The sequence below is a fragment of the Thermobia domestica genome, chromosome 3, assembly GCF_964235325.1.
Source record: "Thermobia domestica chromosome 3, izTheDome1.hap1.1, whole genome shotgun sequence".
Taxonomy (NCBI): domain Eukaryota; kingdom Metazoa; phylum Arthropoda; class Insecta; order Zygentoma; family Lepismatidae; genus Thermobia; species Thermobia domestica.
Window position 1 is genome coordinate 145,649,152 of NC_137456.1, and position 24,730 is coordinate 145,673,881.

The following is a 24,730-nucleotide window of genomic DNA, read 5'->3' on the forward strand; positions in this document are numbered from 1 at the left end:
ACTATAAAATTATCATTTGTTATGATGACTAGTGGTATAAAACCGGATATATATACCGGTTTTATACGACTAGCTGATAACATGCTAAATTACAACAAATTAGACTAATTTCAACGTATGTATATCGGGATATCTTATATGATAGTAAGGTTCTTTCATTTTCATCGTATAACCCGGATGGACCGATTGTATAGAACATCGCATGATATTATTTTATTTGACACATATATTTCACAACATGTTATTTTTCAATATGAGCAGGACGCTTTCATAAGTGATAAGAACATAGTAAAAAGATAGTGATATTAAAACTTTAGTTTGCATTAAGTTTGTATTTTAATTTTTTTACACAATCGAATCATGATATGCACAAGTGTCGGAACTCTTATTGAACGGCTTTGTCCGTCCATCCGTCTGTCTGTCTGAAACAGGCATCAAAGCAAAAACGATAAGAGATATCGGGAGATGTTGTTTCTTGCAATCGCCTCACTATCGAGAAAATAGGTCCCATCTCCTTCGTTAACTCTGTATTTAAACTAGGGATCGGCAAAACCGGTTTCTATAAAAACCGGTTCGGCGAAAAGTTTTGTAAAACACATAAAACTATTTCTGTGGAAACGGATTCGGTTTCCGGAGAACAACGAAACACTATTCTAGTCAGAAATAGAACTAAGTTTGAAAAAAAACGGAACCGGTTTTGAAGAAAACCGAAACCGAATCCCTTGAAAACCGAACCGGTTTTGAAGAAAATCGAAACCGGTTTTTCTAAAAACCGTAAACCGAACAACCGGGTTTTGTGCCCACCACTAATTTAAACCGAAAGTGGTTTAAAGCAGTCATTTCCAGTTTCAACTTTTATCGCCGTACAATGAAACTGTGATAACAAAAACCGTTATTCCGCAAACGTTTCATCCTCTCAAGGCAACGTACAATTACTATCCTGAACACTCTATCAAAACCGGAAGTTGTTCAAATGTAATATTAGTTCCAGTTTCAATACTGATTTTTGCAGTGCGGAACAGGTAAGATAAATCAGATGCTTTTTTTGCAATCGTTTCCATGTCCAGAGAATAGGTTCCACCCCTGCTCGCTTAATCCTTTTCCAAACCCGAAGTGGTTCAAATAGCCATTTTCGATTTCAACACATCTTTATAGAATAAAAATGGTAATAGCAAAAATAGGTTTTCTACAAACGATTCAGTGTTTCAAGGAGCATATCACAATAACCCGCAATATTGTACGAAAACCGGAAGTGGTTAACATTTACTGATAACTTCAGTTCCAATAGAGCAAAAACGGTAAAAGATATCGAGATTGCATTATTTTGTAATCTATTCAGCACTAATAATTTTATGTATTTAATGTATCATAGTATACTCATTAAATATGATTGAGGTTGATATAAGCCATATTCAATTTAATGAAAAGAATATTTTAAATTGTAAATACATAATATATTACTTACTGCACATGTCTGGATCTTCGTCGCTTCCGTCGGCACAGTCAGGTAAGAGGTCACAAGCCATTATAGCAGGAAGACATTGTCCAGAAGAGCATCTGAATTCTCTATCTGTACAATTTCTTGTTTCTGCCATTAATTAGAACAAATAATATTACAATTTTGTATAAAACCTGAATGCGTTTTATTATAATTAACGTATGTTATTCCATATTAGATTGGGAAAAGTTGAATGTCAAGAGGAGTTGACCTCAGCTGTGGCATTCTGAACAGTGTTGATGATTTCCCCTGATTGCAGAAAAAATCGTTCAGTATTCTAAATCCTTAAAAGTACACATCGCAATTTCTTAACGTTTAACTTGAAATTCCATTTAAGACCAGAGCCGTAACTTGCGGGGCGACAGGGGCAACTGGCCCTTTTCAGGAAAACTCCCTGCTGTTCGACAGTGGGGCCCATTTTAAGAACAAATTTCTTACTCTATATACGATATGAACATGAAATTGTAAATGAAGCCTCAAACAGGTTCACTACATTACATAAAGAAAACAACACACGAAAGGCAAATAAAACAAAAATGAATCGTGTGCCCATTTCAGTAAACAAATATAAACTATTATGGGCTCTAGAAATAATATTTATTCGTATGGCTTTGAGATTTGTCAATATTGTCCCCTTAATTAATTTGTCATGTATACGGCGTGTGGGAGGAAGATGGAAAGAGTAAGAGAAAGATTGAAAGAAGGGGCCTATTTTCGAATTTTGTGGAGGAACTAAAACTACTTTTTCTAGGGGACCCAAATAATAATGCTTGCCGCCCAGAAAAAATCTAAGTTACGGCGCTGTTTAAGAAGTTTGTAGTCTTAAAATAATGGTTGAATTACCAGTTAGTGTTCTTATTTTTAGTAATTCTATTGTATTGTTGAAGTGTTGCATAGATATAACTCCGCAAAATTCGAAATTGTGTCTTTTATCTATCCTTCACTTTATACGAAACGAAATTATAGTAAAATCTGCTCTTCACCATTGAAAATAGTGTTCCCAATTACGAAAAAAAAAGTCCTTCCACATTGATTCTTTTAAAGCAAATGTTTATCTTTTTTTTTAATTTCTTTTCTTTTTCTTTTTTCAAGAAAACTTGGGGGGTGACTTTTGAGGTCCTATGACTCGAGAACCCAAACCACACACGAACTATTAAACTTCACAAGCTTGTATAGCGGGTTCAGGTCTACAGTGCTAAGTTGATCAAGATTGGATGTTCTTGATTGAATTCACACGAAATAAATAAATAAATTTCTGGTATTGAGGTAACATGTACAGAAAATAATTTTAAAAAGTTCTCGGGCCTTTGAGTACCATTTATAGTCAGAAAACGGATATTAAATACGAAAATCTAATATAATATAAATGATTTCTACATCAAATATAAAAATGATATTACGTATAGCCTAACTGGTGTTCTTATGAAAGATATGTTACTTTTTTGATTATTAAACAAATTGACTAGAAGAAGATGCCTTCCAGGGGCACCCACGGTGGGGGTCCACCAATTCCGTACTACCTACTCGTTCTAAATAATATACTTGATTTTTGTCTGCATCAGAGAAGCACTCATGAGGGTCCACTGCAGAGACCTCGTCAAATCTTAGTAACTCTACTCACGTTTATACACTTTATTGAGAGAAGTATACTTGTTATAGCAGAAAAATGATTGATTGAATCTAAACATATGATCTTACACTACATCTATACTCTTCTTTCTCTTATGAAAGCAGTTTAGTAGCTTTTTTAAGAATAAAAATAGAAGTGCTTTAAAATTATTATCGTTTCGTAGGAAGTAGAATAAAAACCAGTTCAATACTACAGACGTAGCGTCTTGTAGTTAGAGATGGTTTTAGAAGTTTAGCTCTAGGTTCGTTATCCCACTTCGCATAAACGGAAGGTGAAATTAATACAGTAAAAATAGTGGTAATCAAGATTATACTGATTGGCGGAAATGACTCGGGCGGAAATTTCGTAGCTGTAGCAAGAATTTATTGCACTTACCGCTGTTTCTAAGAGAAATTTAGACCAAGCGAACTTCACACGATTACTACGACGTTCAACGTTCGACAATTTAAAGCATTGCTTCATTGAAGAAGTCGACTTTTTTCTCTTTTTTTTTTACGAGACAGACAGAACCGAATGTTTTACTGGTATAACATAAAACAGCGATGGCTAAATAGCAGGAGAATTTGGCCTGCGAGAATGCTTCACTTGATCTCCAAATAACATTGAAATTGAAAATGCAGGATTTCCTTTTTTAAACTCTGTGTGGAAAAGAATGACTAAAATTGAAAATACCTTCGTCTGAATCGAGACTTAAGTTTCAATTGTGAAAATATTTTCTTCTAACCTCTTGATTACGATTCCAATGCTACAAGGTAAAAACGTTGGAACCAGTCCGATTTATTTATTTATTGTCAGGCTAGGAAAACTGATGATCTTCTTAAATTGTTTTCAAATCTGTGTAGCACGAATACGCGACAAAACGTACTAGCGACAAAACGTACCACCGACAAAACGTACCACTTACCCTGAGGGCTGCTTGTGAAGGGTTTTCTAAAAACACTTTAAATAATGACAAGCGACAAAACGTACCACTTGCCTGGAGGGCTACTTCCAAAGAGTCTTCCAATCAGCTATCAAATAATGACAGGCGTCAATACTTACCACTTGATAGGACGGATATATATATATATATATATATATATATATATATATATATATATATATACCGGCCAAAATAAGGTTAAAAGTTGAACAGATTGGTGATGAGAGAAGTACCGATGTAAGACTAAGACTAAGGGATGCAAGACCATGACTATGCCTGATTTCCTCATTCTGTCGATACTTCACCGAAAGTCCTATCTCCTGAACTTTTCCCCAAAGGCTTTCTTAAAATGGAAGAAGCACCCACTGATTCCGGTCGAAGAAAATACTTGGCGAAGCGCTGATATTGCCGACGGTTAAAAATCCACGTTCATATTTCTGGTTTCCACTCCGGAACAGACTGAAGGATGAGTTGAAACAAACGAATATCTGTCTCCTTATTCTTATTGGGTAATAAAGCAAAAACTACCGGATTGATATTGTTTCTTCATACGAACTGCCAAAATCTGCATGGATACTGTAAATCTGAGAAAACTGTTTACTAGAGCACTTGAAAGTACCACTCATTAAAAATGATTAAAGCGTTTCAAGCTCTCTTTGCCCTTATTACCGCAAAAAATTATAATTCTATTTTCTTCTCCGTCGTCAGCTAACAGAAAAGAAGTACCGTCAAGCATCTTGAGTGTTTCTTCTTCTAATATCACTTCTTTACAGTTGTTAGGCTCTTTTCTATTTCCTTGCGCCGCACATCTGTCTCTGTAGAGTTCTTCTCAGTAGCCTATTACCCCTCCCCCCCCCCCACGAAAACTTTTGGTGAAAGTAAATTTTAATAACCACCACCGACCCTGTTTACAATGTCAGATTTCCTCGAACCAAATGTCTGACATTTCAAGGTCATTTTTTTCCTTTAAATGGTACGTTTTGTCACGGATTAAATATCTGAAATGTTTTAATTAGTCCATGACAGGTTGTCATTTATGACAGGTCGTCAAAAGTGGTACGTTTTGTCGCGAAAATTCAAGTGGTACGTTTTGTCGCTGGTACGTTTTGTCGGGACACCGTGTAGCACAGACTAATTGCCGTGGATATAGAAAGAAGAAACACGAAACATTACAGAATAAAATATGAATATTTATTCTTAAGGTCCCAACATCTTACGTTTGTCTTTATTTATTTATTTATTTATTTATTATTAATTTGATTTTGATTTTCTTTCTTTTTGTTTAGCGTTCCTTTCAGCAAATAAGCTATATGAGACGTGAACGTATAGTTTAAAGCAAGACCCGAACCATACAAGCTCCCACCCGGAATTGAACACGTTATTATTAATTTATCTGCCTCTCAAGTCTAGTACTCATTCGGTCCTGGCTTGGAGTATATTATGAGCTGACCATCACTGATACAACCTATGCATGTATTTTAAATCCCTTATATGTTACTATATTTTATGAAAGCGTCAATAACCATTATTTTTTTTAAAATTATTTACACTTAACACGAAAATCGAAGTGACCACAATAAAACATCTATACTCACTGCAAAACTGAGAATCTTCATCTAAACCATTTTTGCAATCCGTTCTCCCGTCGCAAACAAATATTTCCATGAGACATTGCACATCAGAACATCTAAACTGATAGCTTTCACAGTTGACATTTTCTATTCAAAATGATATTAAGAATAATAAAATGAGATTATAATTCAGATCTTTATATGAATAAGAAGAGAAGAGTATCTAAGCAACGTTTAAGAATTAAAATTTTTGTATGAATTACAATAATACAATTACATTGACTTAATTATTTTCCTTATTTTAAAATTTATAAAAAAATACAAAAAAGCATTATGTTACTAACGATTTAATGTGTTTACTCTTGAGCAAATTAAGTTTGAGCCAAGGGCGCCCATCAGGGGGGGGGGGCAAGGCGGGGCGCTCGCCCCCCTAAGAGGGCATTGTACTTGGGAATATCGAAAACCCAATAGAATTTTTACATTAGTCACGGCAAAATTTGAAACTATATTTGAAACGTCGCTTATACATGCCCCCCCCCCTTCTTGGAAACCACAACATGGGCGCCCTTGATTTCAGCCGTTTGAAAGCTTTGACTCTCAAAATGCAAACTTTACCTTTGCCAAAAGAAGGCCCAAACTCCGTAAAAAGTAAAGACTCACAAAAATTATTAGTACACTAAAATGTCATTTCTATCAAAATATAAGTAATATTCATATAATTAATGTCATTAATGTTTTATGAAGCTACTTAGGTAGTTCGTTATTTTTTACAAGGAATATTGATTCTCTGCTTTTACCGTAAATTTCTCATTGAAATGTTGTTGTTTATAATTCACTTTAAATTCTAATTCACTTACCACATATCTGTCTTTCTTCATCACTATCATCATCGCAATCAGTATTTCCGTCGCAAAGTAGATATCGGTCAATGCATTGTCCAGACAAACATTGAAACGTTACACTGGAATTGCAGTTTCTGTAATCTATTGAGGAAATAAAACAGAATTCTGTTGTAAATTGGTTACCAAGTAGTAATTTTTTTGGATGTTATTGTACTGATACAATCATAATTAAACACCAGAAAGTGAGGTATGTTAGGCTGAATCCATACTTCTGAATACTAGATATATATGATACGGGCGGGGAGTGATCAGGAAGTAAGATTACTAAGAATGCAGTGAAACATATATATATATATATATATATATAATTTTATAGAACCAATATAGCCAACAGAGCGTACATATATTAGGTTATTTTTCGAGATAGTCTCCATATCAGTTTATGTACTTGTCGCATCGTGGGATGAGTTTTTAAGATTCCTTCCTCGTAAAAATAAGGTCCTTGTGTGTTCAGACACGTTGTAACGAAGTGTTTCACCTCCCCGTCTGAAGCGAAGTGACGACCTCCTATGTGCTCCTTCAAGTGGAAAAACAGGAGGAAGTGTTTGGAGCGAGGTTCATGCTGTAGGGAAGGTAGTCGATAATGTCCCAGCGAAACTGTTTCAACAGCATGGTGGTCTTCTGGGCTCCTCGTCGGTGACGTTTTCTCTATCAGCTGCAAACTTCTGACATCATTCTGCGACATGCTGACGATATTACAGTCTCTCCGTAAACCATCTTCCAGCTGTCGGTGAATTTCAGTCGCGGGTACAAGTTTCACCCACAGAAATCGAGTAGCTGAGCGAACTTCCTCGCGAGACAAGTTTCCCAAATGAGTAGTCATTTGTGTTTTCCTCCAACTTGCGCCGTATGTGGTACGTAGCTGAAACTCTACACAGTTACCTATTCCATGTATTAAAATTACCCCATACTCCTCATTCCTCTATAACATACGAAACTCCAGAAGTATCGGCCTTATAAGCTTAGTTTCTGATCCTCCCTCGTAAAAATGAACGTACGTGAAGTTCGTTTCTTGAGTTTTTGCTTCAATTTCAGCAAAATTTATTTTTCCTATTTTGCCTACTTAACTCAATATTGCCTACAGTATTGCGTAAAATGCCTAATACAATATATACTTTTCATTTCCTTCGGGATCAATACTTGATTGGCAAAACTAGAGAGATCTATTCTCCGGAGGAATGTTTGTCAGTTTCAAGAAAGTTTTGAATAACAGGGAGTAACTTATGTCTAAAACAAGGCCAAACTCTCCCTAACACATAGCAACAATGTGAGTTCCTTTGTGGCTAAGCGGGTAGCGTACGCGCAAATGACGTAGGAGACCCGGGTTCAATTCCCGGTGGGAGCTCATGTTGTTCGGATTCCACGCTAATCAGTGGGTCCACGTCTCATATAGCCTCACTGCTGAAAGAGACGTTAGACTCGAAATCAACATCAACATAGCAACAATGTCACAGTGGGAAATGCTAGCAAATTGTTGCAGCTAACAAGAAAAAAACAGTAAAGCCAAACTACGTAACTTGTTCAAAAATAAAAATGTACAAAATTAATTTGATTTGCCCATTCACTCCTGATTTAAGTATCTGGAAAATACTAATAACAACTTTTAAATTTAGGTATGAATTGATAAGCTCTAAGTAACTTATCTATTAGGAGTATGTGAAACTAATTTCGTTCTTCCTTCTTAAAAATAGCCCTCCACAATCAGGGACGAAATGTTGCTAGAATATTTGAAAACTATTCATAACTTAAGTTCAATTTTTGCATAATATTGCATGTTTATTTCCATTATTTCGAGTTAGATGTTAGTACCACTTTTGTCTATTTCTTGATTATAAGTGCCTAATTGTCTGCTTATTTTCCATGCCGTTAGTGTCTAAACACACAACTAGTCACAACTAACTATTTCAAATTATATTCTATTGTTTATCTTATTCTAAAGTTCATTGAATAAGCCCACGATTCCATCCTTTAAGGTAAACTAGACGATGAAATAGAGACCTGCACGGGCCGAATGTTTCGGCCCGAGCCCAATCCAGCCCGAACGTACCTAGGCCCGGCCCAGCCCGGGCCTGAAAAGTTTTGGTGATTTTCGGCCCCGGCCCGGCCCGATAAATTTTTAAAAAAATTAGCTCGAGCCCCAATCTTTCTCAAAATTTAGTACTAAATTTGACCGAACCCTCAGAAACATTTTCTAAACTTTGGTTCACAACCTGACGCTTGCCTCCCGAATGGTACCGGTACCATTGCCTCCTAGAACTTTGCCTGTCATCGAGAGAATAAAAACTCCATTCCCTGTAAGAAAAATCTAACCTTGTTGATTTTTAGCATAAAGTGAAGATGGCAATATTGTTTAGCGACAGGCAAAACATTCCCACCCCTTCTTTTTATATTTTGAGTTCAGTGTAGGTCAAGGTCAGAGCTCAATTTACCGCATAATGCCTGCAATCCTCTATAGTGGAAGTGGAGCCGCTAAGCAACACAAAATGTAAATAGCTACTGCATTCTTTGTAACATTTTTCACGGACAAACTTCTTCAACGTTTGGCTTTATTCCAATTATCGTTTAACGAAGGTCAATAATTATTAAAGAATTGCAATTGATCGGCCCCAGCCCGGCCCGACCTCAAAAGAAATCAGTGTCGGCCAGCCCAAGCCCGGCCCGGCCCAAAGAAATAACAGAGTCGGCCCGCCCAAGCCCGGCCCGTGCAGGTCTCTAAGATGAAAAATCATTGACAATTGTAAATTGAATGAATGAAAGGTAATATATAATCGCATCTGCGTTTTCTCGGAGTTATCCCGTTTCCTAGAATAGTATTAATCCGCCAATCTTTTCGCAAACACAAATCATTCGCCTCTTTATTATAAAGGGCATAATCGCAGATATGAAACCAAAATATTTGTTTTTATCTTATATCACCAGGGCCTTAACTTGTGGGGGGCAGGGAGGGCAACTGGCCCCCCAGGGGAGCTCCGCGCCGTTAGAGGGGGCCTACTTTAAGACAACTTTTTCTTATTCCATATACGATACGGATATGAAATTATAAATGAAGCATCAAATAGGTTCACTACATGTCATAAATAAAACAGCACACAAAACGTAAAGAAAACAAAAATGAGTCGTGGGCCCATTTCAGTAAAAAATGTCTACTATTAGGGGCCCTAGAAATAATATTTAAGGGGGCCCTAGAAATAATATTTATAAGTATGACTTTGAAACTTCTCAATATTGTCCCTTAATTAATTTGTCATGTATGCAACGGGCCCAGGGGCGTGTGGAAGGCCCCACAGGCTCCGGACCCCACAAACAGTAAGACAAAGACGGAAAGAAGGGGCCTGTTTTTGAATGTTGTGGAAGGGCCCAAAACAACTTTCTCTAGGGGGCCCAAAAATTAATGCTTGCTCTCCCAGCAAAAAATCTAAGTTACGGCGCTGTACATCACTCATGTTCTAACTGTTAAAAAGCATTAAATAACATTAGTAATTGTAAAGTTAATTTCTACTGACGTTGTTTTAGCCATTAATTTCTTCACTGAGGCGCACAGAGTACAAGGAAATCGACATTAATTACTTAAATTGAGAGAGACAAAAACATGAAGTTTGTACGCTACGCTTAACAACATGAAAGAGTTAGTACTCTTTTCCTACAAGAGTAGACTTGATTCCCTGATAAACTGAAAGCACCAATATTAAAACCTTAATGAACTATTTTCGTTGTGATCTAATGGATCAAGAATTGAACACATATTGTAGAAGAACAAAAGCCAGGAACAGTGAAAGGAGAAGAAAAGAAATAAACTTACGTATAATTGAAGGGACCACACTCTTATATTCCAGGTGTTTCAAACATGCAATCTTACATGAGAGGGTTCCAGAACTTGTCGCTCAAATCTGATTGCCACATAGCACATCTGATACAGCATCATGGGAAATGAAAATGAGTAAAATTTAAGGTGCTATGGATCAGAAGGATAGGAGCTAGGGAGCCTCAAAATATGAATATCCAAAAAATTATATCATGAAATTATGTACGTTTAAAGTAAATATCTTGAAAACAGTTAAAGCAATCAAAACAAAAGTTGCTTAATATAATGAGAACAAAACGCTCTATCGAAAACCGTAAATACAGTTGCCATAGGTGAAGCAATGTTGCCAACTCAGCAAAAAAATATTTTGTTTGAAATAGCACCATATACAAGCGCACACAGATTTAAAAGGCACTATTATCATTAATATTAAAGTGAAGTGTAGTGGTACTGTGTTGCACACTGTTGGAACAACGTGTGCTGAAAATGTGCAATGGAGAAATCTGATATTTGGCAACAGATGCTAATAAAGAAATGCATTAGAAAAAAGTAAGGGATCTGCCTTACACTTCCGCAGCCCCGGTGAATAAACACACAACTCGAGAAAACAAAATGATAAACGCGAGGAAAGAAACATGAGTTTCCTAATTCTGTAAACTGGTTTTCCAGATTATCTTATCAATATCTGGAAAAGTACTTTCTTGGATTATGTCTCTCGTGTTAAGTGGCATATTCTTTTACTTCGTCTCCTGCCATATGATTATGTTTGTACCTGTAATTTTTTATTACTACCTCATTCGTTTTTAGTCTGCCCGGATAGCCGTGTGGTTTAGGAGGCTAGACTACCGACATATTAGGAATCGTTTATTCCAATCCCGCTTCACATATGTTTCTGTTGCACCTTTCACCTTACATTTTATTGTTATTTTTCTTTTTCGTAGTAGTTCGCATCCCACTTTACACTATAGGTCCCGTCCTATATAGCTTTGGAAGTGACACAGTACGTAGAAATCGCATCACTCAATTTTTCAAATGCGTCAGTATTTTGTGACACTGTTGACATCTCGCTATGCTATACTATCGGTCTTATGCATTTGAATTAAATTCATAGTATGAGGCCCAGATTCATTTATTACCATCTGTTGCCACATATCAGACTACTCCACTGTACATCTTTAACACACGTAGCTTCAACAGTGTGCAACACAGTACCACCACATTTCACTGTAATGTTTAGTGATAATAGTGCATTTTAAATCTGTGTACACTTGTATATGGTGCTACTTCAAACAAAATATTTTTATGCTGAGTTGGGAACACTGCTTCACATATGGCAACACTGTTTGTTGTTTTCGATGGACATTTTGTTCTCATTATATTGAGCAACTTTTGTTTTGATGCTTTAACGGTTTTCAAAACTTTACTTTAAACGTATTAATCCATGATATAGTATTTTTTTTTTTTTTTTTAATTCAAATTTTGAGGCCCTGTAGTTCCTATCCTTCTGATCCATAGCACCTTAAATTTTGCCCATTTTCATTTCTCATGATGCTCGATCAGATGTGGTATGTGGCAATCAGACTTGAGCGACAACTTGTGAGACCTTCCCGTGTTAGACTCGTGCTTTATATCGTGTTCTGTTTCGTATATGAACGTCAAAGTGACAAAATAACTTTTAAAAAGTAGAAATTACCATAGTATTAACTAATCTAAATATATATCTTACTTTGGCTATTTCTAATATTAACATTTGTTAAGACAAATAATAATATTTTGTATTGACAGATTGAACTAAATCATATGTTATTGAGCTTTTTCGTGCGTTTAAGGAGCATTTTATTTTGTTTTCTTTTGCTTCACATTATAGATTTTAGAGCTTGCTTTTTTTTTAGTCAGACTTCGAATCAATAATAAATCTACCTAGTGGATTTTTCAAGCCTTGAACTTACGAGCTTAGTGGCGTGACCGTGATTTAGGTTCAGTGGCGTGACCTTTTTTAACTAACAACCTCACATAAAAGCATAGACAATGGAATTAAATGAAATCTTTCAGATTAACGTCCCACGATTATACCCTTTAGGCTAAGAGAGATAATGAGGTAAGTATAGGCATTGTCGGTCTTGGAACATATGGGATCAAACTTGATGGATAAGGTTACAGAATGACTATCATTTTCAAGTGTTTACTTAGGTGCACTTTCATACTAGACAACACATAAGTCTTCTAAATTATAAGTTATCTAAGGAACCATTTCATTTTCCGGACTGCAATAACACGGAAATAAGTAACTGTTTCATTTGATTAATTGACTGTCAATCCGAGAATGGTACAATTGAGTCAGCCGTCACACGTTTTTATAAAAGTAACCAAGAGAGTTCTCTCGCTTTTACACTCACCACCTTCGAACATCGATATGTCACCTAAGGCGCACTTGGAACATCAAAAATGAAAATGAAATGAAATTTTGAGTTTTACGTCCCACGGTTATGCCGGTTAGGCTAAACGAGACGGTGATAATGAGTAATGAATGAAATAGTGGAATGAAGAAAGTGGGAGGAAACGGGAGAACCCCGAGAAAACCCACGCACACGGCGTTTGTCCACCACAAAGTTCACTTGGCGGGAGCAGGGTTTGAAACATCAAAAATAGTCCCCATCAGAATCGACGACCTTCTGCCTACGTTCTGGAATTCCATGGATTACATCGCGGTGGAAATTGATGAGCCGTGAAGCGAAGAAGGTATCAAGTGCGTTTTACAACTCTGCTAGGGATTAGAACTGGCGTCCTCTAAGTTCATTTTCCAAGGAATCGAACAGGTGATAATTGTACGGTGTAATGTCCGGGGAGTATGGCGGATGCAATAGTGTTTCATATCCAAAGCGTAGAATAATGTAAAGGGTCATCCCAGCCACAAGAGGCTTAGTGTTGTAATGTAACAGGAGAACCTCCTTGCGATTCACAAGTGTTGGCTCCAGAATTTTGAGTTTTCTTGAACATAGCTCAACTACTGACAGTCAGATGGAGTGGGTCAACAGCATGTGACCCACTGCGACCCACCACCCACCGTGACCCACTGCGACCCACCATCCACCGTGACCCACTGCGACCCACCGACTCACCCTGACCTACCTATCCACTCTGTTCATTGCATTGTAGACAGTATCTTCTGAAAACTAGTGAGTTTGTTTACGTTTTAATTTTAAGGCCTTCATTTCCCTTTCTTTTCCATTTGTTTCTGTCTACTTACGTGATATTAGTATATATAATTAAAAAAAGAAATTCAGGCACTTTTGGATATTGATATTTGTAATTGTAATAATAGCAATAGGACTTATACTACTACTTGGCTTTCAAGGCACACAGCCTGTGAGGTTTTAGAGGAGATAACTACTGAAAAAAAATACGTTTTTGAATCACTGTAATATATAAATTATTATATAAAAATGTATGTAACTATGTGTGCCTGATCATTACATCCAAATTGCAAAGTCAAATGAAATGAATCGTAAAACGGAGTTGTAAAATGAATCGGAAACGATCGATATTAGTTGAGAAAAAATCGGAAACTACTATTTACTCAGAAATAACAAATACAGTGCTTCGTTTCATATATCCACTGCTTGCTACTATAATAATTGCTGAAGCTTATGTTTATTATATGGAACGTTCAGAGCACAATGCAATCAACCCATAAAGTTGTGAGAAAAATAGACATAAAATTTGTACTGAAAGCTTAAATACATGGAAGTTTTAAGTTTGGACTGTACGCATAATTATATGGACAATTTTACACTTTTATCCTTTACGTTGCTTTACTTACCTTGATTTGGGACTTTCAAATTTCATCCTGTTTTCCACTGAAAAGTATCGATAATTCAACAAGAAAATAATTATACTCGGATAATTAAATTAAAATTCATTGTAAAATGGCCTATGATAAACACTTTACCATTTTAAATCATAATAGTGGATCTGACTTTTATGATTTAAAATGGTAAAGTGTTTGTCATAGGCCATATTACGATGAATTTTAATTTAATTTGACGCGATGGCTCAGTGGTAGAGTGTTCACCTCCTGTGCTTGATGTCCCTGGTTCGATCCCAGCTCGCGCCGTGTGAACTTTGTGGTGGACAAACACCGTGCTCGTGGGTTTTCTCGGGGTTCTCCCGTTTCCTCCCACTTTCTTCCTTCCACCATTTCATTCATTTCTCATCATCTCCGTCTCCTTTAGCCTAACCGGCATAACCGCAAGACGTAAAACTCAAAGATTTCATTTCATTTTCCAAGGTATTTTGACTTCCATTCCTCAGAGGCCCCCCTCTTGGTGTTCGTAAGGTGAATGAATCTGTTGCTCATATTCATCTATTGTGCATTTTTTTTATCATAAAAACTTCATAGAACCAAGGTGTATATATGGCCCATGCTAAATCGAAGCTCTTAAACCATACTAGCTGTAATCAGAAATCCTGCCTCTTAATTTTGCAATAATAAGCATAGCAGTTTAATTCATTTTAGCAAAGGGAGCGCGGTTGCTCAGTCGTAGAGCGTTCACCTCCGGTGCTTGGGGTCATGGTTGGATCCCAGTTCGCACCGTGTGAACTTTGTGGTGGACAAACACCGTGTTCGTGGGTTTTCTCGGGGTTCTCCCCTTTCCTCCCACTTTCTTCATTCCACCATTTCATTCATTTCTCATCATCGCCGTCTCCTTTAGCCTAACAGGCATAAGCGTGGGACGTAAAACTTAAAGATTTGATTTTTTCATTTTAGCAAGTTTTGCGATGCGTCATTCTCCGCAATTTTGCAAACGATGGTACGGAATAATCAGGGATATGATGGGAACCTATACAGGAGTATACAGCTTATACCCACATAACATGCATGTACAAAATACAAAATAACTAACTTATACGGAAGTTAGTGTCCGGTACAGTGGCGGCGTAAGGCAAACTGGGGCCCGGGGCCAGTGAAGTAGATCGGGGCCCCTTTTCAAACAGTCGTGATTTATACACTTCTACGTTTGACATTCATTTATATAACCATTCTTTATGTATAGTCCTCCCCCTTTCCCGTTGGTGTGTGTGTTTAGATCATTTTAATCTGGAACATATTAAACAAATGGGGGGTGACATTCAGAATCTCTGTATATTTTTTTAAATGCTTAGAACCGCCTTCAGGCTGGTATCTAGAAATAAAGCTGGAACAGGCTATCATTGTATATTTTTTCTTTTTTATTCATTTTCAAACAAAGGACACGATAGAAAATGGATTAGGGGTACACGTGTAACGGAAACTACAATCCTCGACAAAAATAGCATAATCGTAAGAACAAACAAAACGTAGGGGACCGCGGTGGCTCAGTGGAGTTCGCATCAAGCCGCCGTCGAGTCAACACGGGTGCTCTGGTGCTTCCACAGTGTACTATAGCCTATAGTATCGTAGACCATATATACGTTAAGTGTATTTCATAGCTCTGATTACTATATCAAAGCAAAACTACTGAAGTAGGAGTTATACTCCGTACTCTCAATTATTGCCGTTTCGGCGTAGTGTCGGTGTATTAGTGCAAACGTGAATATGGAATATAAAAAAGATCTTCAATTTAAACTAGAATTTGACAAGAAGTTCCGTGCAGTTCGACCAGTCCCCTTGGAAATCTACCATTGGATGAACTCCACTTTCCCAGGTATTTTTGATCACATCAGTGCCATGCAGTTAAATAGTGAAAATTTTTGTATTTTTCTAAAATTCAAAACGCAACAGGAATACGATGACTTTGCAGCTCATGCCCCTAGTGAGGTCCCATTCACTCATTCAAATAAGGAAGTGAGTTTTGTTCGGATTATTTCCGCAGCAGATCCGACTACCCTCCTTCGTGTGTTTGAGTTTCCGATCGAGGCACCGAACAACTTATTGAGTGAGGCACTTAGTGCATATGGTTCAGTGCTTAAAATAGAAGATCAGGAATGGGCCCCTCCTTATCCCCCTGGTATTAAAACTGGAACTCGCCATGTACATATTAAACTGACATCTCATGTGCCATCCCGACTTCTAGTCCATGGTTATAAAGTAGGAGTATCATACAGTGGACAACCGATTACATGTTTCCGATGCCAAAGCTCTATGCACACCGTAGCGAACTGTGTACTGAAACGGGGGGCTCAACCCCGAGGGGCAACGAGTGTAATCCCGACCACTTCTCCGTCAATTCCTCGCATGACAGAACTCGGAAAAGTGACTCCTAAGACATCCTACAAATTAGCTCCACCTGTCATTTCTACGAAATCTGGTAACCAAGAAGATGATCTTGAGCAACGACCCTCGGTTTCAGACCCAAAGGAGTTCCCTGCACTTACAATAACGTCTCTTGAGAAAGCGAAGGACGATACCCAACTTCCCAGTAAACGAGTGCCTTTATCGCCTACATCGGAGGCCTCCGGCATACGAGTAGAGCAGCATATCACCTCACACAACATGGAGGTTGAACCACATCCCTCACCAGTTGAGGATAGCGAGGTCCCGAAAGAGACACAGGAAGAGCATCTTGAACCCTTTGAAAGCGAGTTTCTCCAGCATGAGACACAAGGAATTAAATTTAGCGATGTTATTTCTAAACAAAAAAGACGCAAATTATCCCGGAAGGAAGAACTGAATTCTCACTTGGAAGGCAGCCAAGTATCTCTGTCTTGCGATCGAGACCCACGGACTCGCCCACAGCAGGTGTTTGAAACAGATACATAAGGTATTGGTCTTCAAGGTCAATGGATACGAATTCACCCCAAGTAGTGTGGTGTGTGCCTCCGTTGGTTTGTTTTTTCTCTACGTCACGTGTGTACAACACAAGTGCCCTCCGATTCTAATAGTGCAAGAGTGCAGAGTGGAACAGAGGTATTTATCACGTATACAAACAGGAAATCCTTGAGTGTTAGTTGTGTTTAAATCTACCATCGCCGTATGGTTTTATTTTTACCTGCAGCACTTATATTCATAAACATCTATCATGGATTTTGTAAGTTATTTTTTGCTTCACTTCTTAGTTTTAAGACTCATATTAACTTTGAGTAGCGTAAACTTACGTAGATATCGACATTGCACAAAAGTGTTATACTACGAAATTTTCCTCTATATGACTGTGATAAACTCTTTATCCTTTCTCACGATAAATTTAAATCGCGCAAGTAGTGACGATAAAAAAGCATATTTAAACCAATTTCTCGTATGTCATAAACCGGATGTAGTTTGTGTGCAAGAACTTATACATGATTCATTTCACAATATGATGGACTATGATGTGTTTGCTAATTTAGGACCCACCACTGGAGTAGGGATGTTTATCAGAAAAGGATTGGGGCATACCAATCTTACTCTCTCCCCTGACGGACGTATTATTCATTGTGTCATACAGGGGCACCTGGTCGTCGGACTATATGCTCCTTCTGGCTATACAGCTAAGAAGGAACGGGCTGAATTTTATGGCCAAAGTTTGCCACAATTCCTGCCTCCTAGTATTTCTCGTATGGTAATCATGGCTGATTGGAATACCACTGAAACCAGTGCAGATTCAATTCCGCCCACCCCCCCTTGTCCCGCATTTTTGGAATTTTTGCGGGCTTATCACTTACGGGATGTAGTCATTGTTTCCAATTCACCGAGGACCTATACCCATTGTACTTCACATTCAAAAAGTAGGATTGACAAAATATACGTCACTCCTGACTTATTTCACACTATTATTGACGTACAGACTATTATACCATCTTTCAGTGACCATGCAGCGATCAAGCTCCACATAAAAACAGATCAACCCTTGCCAGCCCTTAGCAGGCGAGGATACTGGAAGTTAAATACATTCTTACTTCACCACGACGGTTATCCGGAGGAACTGGAACAACAATATTCCTATTGGGAAAGGATGCAACAATATTTTCCAGATCTCGCCTCTTGGTGGACGACATTTCTTAAACCTAAGATCGCTCGGTTCTTCCAAGGTAAAGGACACGAAACACGACACGATCGGCAGTTGATGTTTGAATTCCTCTATGAGGCATTGCGTCAGGCATGGTGTGCGGCCCCCTCACTACAGAATAAACGCACAGTGCAACAGCTCAAACTACGACTCCAAAATCTCCAGGCTCCCACACTCATGCCTTCTTTTATTAATGAGACTACATATTATAGGCTTGCCCAGGAAACTGTCACTATTTACGACGTTGCACGTCTATTGCACCGGCGGAAACAGGCTACAATAGTAGCTTTCCGACTCCCGAATGGTGATATGACTAGTGATTCGATTCAGATCCTAAATGTTTTCCGTGAGCATTGCCATAAATTAGTACAACCCCGACCTTCTGACACCAATGTTACAACTCAGTTTTTGTCGATTATTCCCAAACTGATTACGGAGGAAGAGGGTCGTGATCTCATGCGCCCCATAACTTGTCAGGAAATATGGATGGCCCTCCAGGCAACAAAAGGAAAGGGCGCGCCAGGATATGAAGGTCTGCCGTACGCGTTCTATAAACGATACTGGACTTTTCTTTCCGATACCCTAGTCAAGTTATTTAATACATATTTACAGGGAGGCCCCATCCGCGGTAACGTCGGAATCACAATCTTTATCCCGAAATCCGCCACTTCGCAGACTGTACAGGAGTACCGACCCATCACTTTACTGCCTACCGATTTGAAACTTTTTACCAAAATTCTGATGGCACGTTTAAAACCCATATTGCAAAAGTATATTAGTCCATATCAGGCAGCCACCCACCCCAAATATAACATCTATTATGTGTTACGTTCGTTACGGGATTTTATAGCGTACGTGCAAACTCGGCGTATTAAAGCGGGGGTCCTGCATAGATTTTTCTTCCGCATATGACTGCGTTGATCACGGGTTTCTTCTTCAAACTTTAGACGCTTGGGGATTTCCTCCTGCATTTTAACAAGTCATAAGACAACTATACCAATCGGCCTAATGTCGAGTACAGATCAACGGTCATCTTTCTGACATATTTGCTCTGCAACGCGGATTACGGCAAGGTGATAGCATCTCGACGAGCCTCTTTGTGATAGTTCTAGATACCTATCTCCGGGCTCTGGCTAACATTACCTCTCCCGGTATACCGGAATACCATCAATTACACGTCTTCGGATTTGCGGATGACGTAACCTTAATTGGAACTACGCCCAAAGATATGCTCACCGCCATCCGCATAACTGACGAGTTCACCCAGTGCTCCGGCTTGGCATACAAGTACAATAAACACAAGACCAAACTCCTGTCATTTCACGGATTCTCCCTACCCTCTTTACCTGATTCACGCTCTCACATTCCCACGGTTGATGTTTTAACAGTACCCGGCATAACTTTTCATAGCGATGTACGCAAACAAATGGATGCTGTCTGGCGTCCTATAGTTCATCAGATTAAGCAGATGCTATACTTACAACGGTTCCGAGGTCTGCATATCATACATAAGGTTCAATATTTTAACCAGTATGTTGCTGCTAAACTTTGGTACTACGCGCGCACCTTTCCCCTCCCTTCTGTTTACGCTCGCCAAATTGAATCTGTATTTATGTGGTTTCTTTGGCGGGGCTACTACTTCCGCCTCCGCCACAACACTATTTATCTTCCTCGCAGCGAAGGGGGACTCGTAAACATTCGTCTTAAAAGTCAAGTTTTATACATGCTAGATGCGTATCAAGACGTTGAGCCTCACATGGACTATACACGGGTGTGGATCGAATGTTTCTGGCCCGAATACTCCCAACCAAGGAATCCGTCTTTCTGCAGATTTGGCAAATTATGTCCTACCTATGTCACCAATCTTGTTCAAGCATGGACATATTCTGGTGAGCTTGCTTCCCCTACTACATATACTCACCAAACCTTATACCAGCAATTGTGGAGAGCGTCACTTGTAGATGTGAGAGTCCGGGTACAGGATATGTTCCCCAATAAACAATGGCGCCATATTTGGCAAAATCTAAGAACCAATGTTCTCCCTTTGCACACACAAGCGGTATGGACGACCATAGTTCATCAACTGCCTGCCACACAAGAACGACTTCTGCGCATTGGACGTACCACAACCCTCACCTGCAAATATTGTGGCCACTCGGACACACTATCTCATCGCTACATGTCATGTTCAGGTGCCGATATTATTTGGAACCTCCTCCTTCGTATGTTGAGCTTGATCTGCCGTACACCTGTTTCTTTATTTACAGTCGATCTCCTATTCTTTCCTGCATTTCAGTATTACCAAAAAACCAAACATAATACGGTCCTCTGGTTAGTTGGTACCACATTGTTATATGTTCATCATTCCATGCCGTGGAATGATGAATGCTTATATTTCGAGTTTCTACAACGGAAACGCCGCAAATATTTTTCAGTCGATCTCGAAAGACAATCTTTCAGTGGTTTCCCAGACAGCACAATACACGTACAGTATCCGTATAGTACATGTACAATTGCACGGATGCAACATGTACATCATCTGTATAAATGCACGCCTGTACATGTGATGCACATATACATGCCAGGTCCTATTCAACATCTTCACGTGCACAGAACATGTGCAACGTACACGTCCTGCACAAGTGATTTACACCTACCGCGCAGGTGATTTACAAGTAGCACGTATTCGATTTACATGTAGTTCACAGGTGATTTACATGTAGGACAGCGGTGATTTACACGTTGCACACAGGTGATTTACATGTAGGACAGATATGATTTACACGTAACACACAGGTGATTTACACGCAGTTCCCAGGTGATTTACATGTAGGACAGAGATGATTTACACGTAACACACAGGTGATTTACACGCAGTACCCAGGTGATTTACATGTAGGACAGAGATGATTTACACGTAACACACATGTGATTTACACGCAGTACCCAGGTGATTTACATGTAGGACAGAGATGATTTACACGTAACATACAGGTGATTTACATGTAGGACAGAGGGGATTTACACGCAGTACCCAGATGATTTACATGTACGATAGAGGTGATTTGAAGCAGTACCTAGATGACTTACATGTAGTGCACAGGTGATTTCCTCGTAGTACATAACAAGTAACTAATAATTGTCAGTGAGAATTTTAGTTTAGGAGTTTATTATTTGCAACGAGCAAAGCTTTAGGTAGTATCTTTGACATGTTTGCCAAGTAATAAATAACGCAACATATTCTACTGTAATCGGTCAAGAAAATAATTTGGTAAACCTATGAACTGTCTGACAGTAGTTACATCAGTACAATGCTGCCACCTGTTGATATTGTATCCTAGCTCAGTGGACGTTATGCAGTTTTTACAATCATTCAGCTGTTATTCGTCGAAAAGTCTCTATAACACCGCCTGGAGGAAAAACGACACCTACCAAAAATGGAGGTTGCTTTCTGTTGATGAGAATGAGAGTAAAAGAATAAAAGTAAAAGTATACACTTGCACGGTATTATGGACGTCTTATACACACGTGCAGCAGCCGTGCAAATACCCATGTGCACACAACGGCTTAAGAACGGGTAATTTAAATGTGCTTCATCCACGCAAATGCACATGTGCACATCCACTGCCCAAGCATGGGTTATGCACATGCGCTGCATCCACACAAAAGCACATGTGTATATAACGGCTACAGCACGGTTTATATAAATGTGTCCTTCATCCATGCAAATGCACATGTGCACATAACGGCTTAAGCACGGGTTACGTACGTGCGCTGCATCCATGCAAATGCACATGCGTACATAACGGCTTAAGCACGGGTTATATAAATGTGTGCTTCATCCATGCAAATGCACATGTGCACATAACGGCTTAAGCACGGGTTACGTACTTGCGCTGCATCCATGCAAATGCACATGCGTACATAACGGCTTAAGCATGGGTTATATAAATATGTGCTTCATCCATGCAAATGCACATGTGCACATAACGGCTTAAGTACGGGTTCCGTACGTGCGCTGCATCCACGCAAATGCATACGTGTACATAACGGCTTAAGCACGGGTTACGTGCGTGCGCTGCATCCACACAAATGCACATGTGTATATAACGGCTACAGCACGGGTTATATAAATGTGTACTTCATCCATGTAAATTCACATGTGTACATGCACGACTTAATCACTGGTTATGTACGTGTGCATAACCCACGAAAATGCATATGTGCACATACACGGGTTATGTATGTGTGCTTCATCCACGCAAATTCACGTGTACGGCTTATGTACGGGTTATGTATGTGTTTATCATCCACACAAATGCACATGTGCAAATGTACGGCTTATGCATGGATAGTGCACATGTGTCGTACACGTACGTGTTGTCTGGGTTTTTGCAAGCAGCTCTGTCCCACCTGTCGGGAAAGACCGGGAGGCCATGAATTATGCTTGTGAACATTTTCCTTGTTATGCATAACCATTATCATCGTACAGCGGAGTAGGTTCGCTCAGCACCACATCTTGGACACTCTTCCCAGTGGTCGGTCCTAGATTACACCTATATTGTCTCCATGTAAATTTGCTATGTAATATTAGTGACAGAGTACAATAAATATTCAGTGGTAGAGCGTTCACCTCTGGTGCATGAGGTCTCGAGTTCAAACCCTGCTCCCGCCAAGTGAACTTTGTGCCGGACAAACGCCGCGTGCGTGGGTTTTCTCGGGGTTCTCCCATTTTCTCCCACTTTCTTCATTCCACCATTTCATTTATTACTCATCATCACCGTTTCCTTTAGTCTAGCCGGCTTAATCGTGGGACGTAAACTCAAAAATTTCATTTCGTTTCAAACAAAACGTAACAATCAATAATCCTACACCTATACCAGCCTAGTATCAACGCATACTATAATTAGGTGAAATTTTGGAAGCGATGCTCCTAACAATACATTTAGAGACAAATTTACGTACGAAACGTAACAATGAGCTGATATTGCAAAAATTGCTTGTCTTCTTCATTCATCTTTTACTAGGGTTCTCTCCAGTGATAATGTAGACCTACTGTCTATTTAGGATCACTGCTTTTGCCGAAGTATCAATGAATAGTTAAACACTAGAATATTTCTCTTTTGCTTGTCTTTTTTCCTCTTGTTTCCAGATTTTACCCTTGTTTTATGATTATATTAATTTGTATTTAATAGTTCAGTCATGTTTATATTCTGTTACTTATGACTATTTCCATTACCACTTACTAACATACCTATGTCAGAATATATTACAACAAAAAATCCTGAATATATTGAATAATTGGGGATATATAATAGATTAAATGTGTGAGCACAGAATTCTACTACGGGCTATACCATCCTACTTTTCATTACCACCTATCACCAGTCAACTGACAAATCTTAATGGCTTTTTATTACTCTTTTGGTACTTTTGTATTTTTATTGCCTTTACTTCAAACATGAAACTACTTTCGATAATACTTCCACTACCATATTAGCCTGTGTTCCACCAGCATTCGGAATGCTACCTTCCTTGCTTTGGTAGCTGCAAAAGTCTCAACTATATTATCAAAAATCCAAAGTGGATGCTCTTTCATTTTTGATTGAAAGAATGACCAGATTCGTGAATCTTTCTTGATTCATTGTGGAACACAAATATGATTTTATCAATTTTGTTTTGCTGAAAGACCTTTCACATGATACGACATATACGGGCAGTGTTATCAAAATCTGAAGAGCGGTAGCCAATCTTTAGTAAGTTTCAAGCCCCATTGAATATACATATTTCAGTATGCCTTGTGGGGAAAAGTCAAGTTGTTCATTAGCTTTCTGAGTACACCTAAGTGAACGGATTATATCCTTACAATCCTGAAATAATTCTAAGCCATCCAGGTCATTCGGGTAAAACAAAGCCAAATCATAGCAATATGCTTTTCGCCTTTCCTTGCTCTCATTATCTAGCTGTTGCACAATGTTGGCCATAGAGCACAGGAATCCAAATCTGTTTTTCAGTTAATGCATCTGAGTAAAATGGTCACACATTTGTTGTCTCATCTCATCTAGTATTTCGTTGATAGAATGCTTCACTTCGGCTAGTGCAGTCAGGGGTTCATTCTTTGCTTCTCCAGGCATGCATCTCCTTCTTCTACTGTGAAGCATCTCCATGTGTGTACTCACAGTTATGTTCCAACTGTGCCCTGCAACTTCCTTCAGCTGCGGATAATATTTCCTTGCCCAGCTCAAGTCTCCAGGTATCAATGGTGTCAACCAGTCTCTGTAACTGAATAAGAGATTGGTTGAAACTCGTATCCTAAGATTGAAGGCATTTTTGGATCCGATCAATATATCAGAGATCTGCAGACCAGAAATATAGTAAAGCGATGAAGTTAAATGACTGGATGCTAGCAAGAAGACGACCAGCATCTCCTCTAGTATCAAG

At 38.7% G+C, this 24,730-nt stretch overlaps 1 protein-coding gene across 5 annotated transcripts in view; it reads right to left on the reverse strand.

Annotated features, from left to right (window-relative positions):
• Positions 1–24,730, reverse strand: part of LOC145680792 (uncharacterized) — a 76,819-nt gene that overhangs the window by 33,335 nt on the left and 18,754 nt on the right. For all 5 annotated transcript variants that reach the window (XM_081751828.1, XM_081751830.1, XM_081751827.1 and 2 more), the window contains 3 exons: positions 6,479–6,604; positions 5,646–5,768; positions 1,466–1,588 (listed from right to left, as the gene is read on the reverse strand). In XM_081751828.1, the coding sequence (XP_081607954.1) occupies positions 1,466–1,588; positions 5,646–5,768; positions 6,479–6,604 (372 nt within the window). The remainder of the gene's footprint in view (positions 1–1,465; positions 1,589–5,645; positions 5,769–6,478; positions 6,605–24,730) is intronic.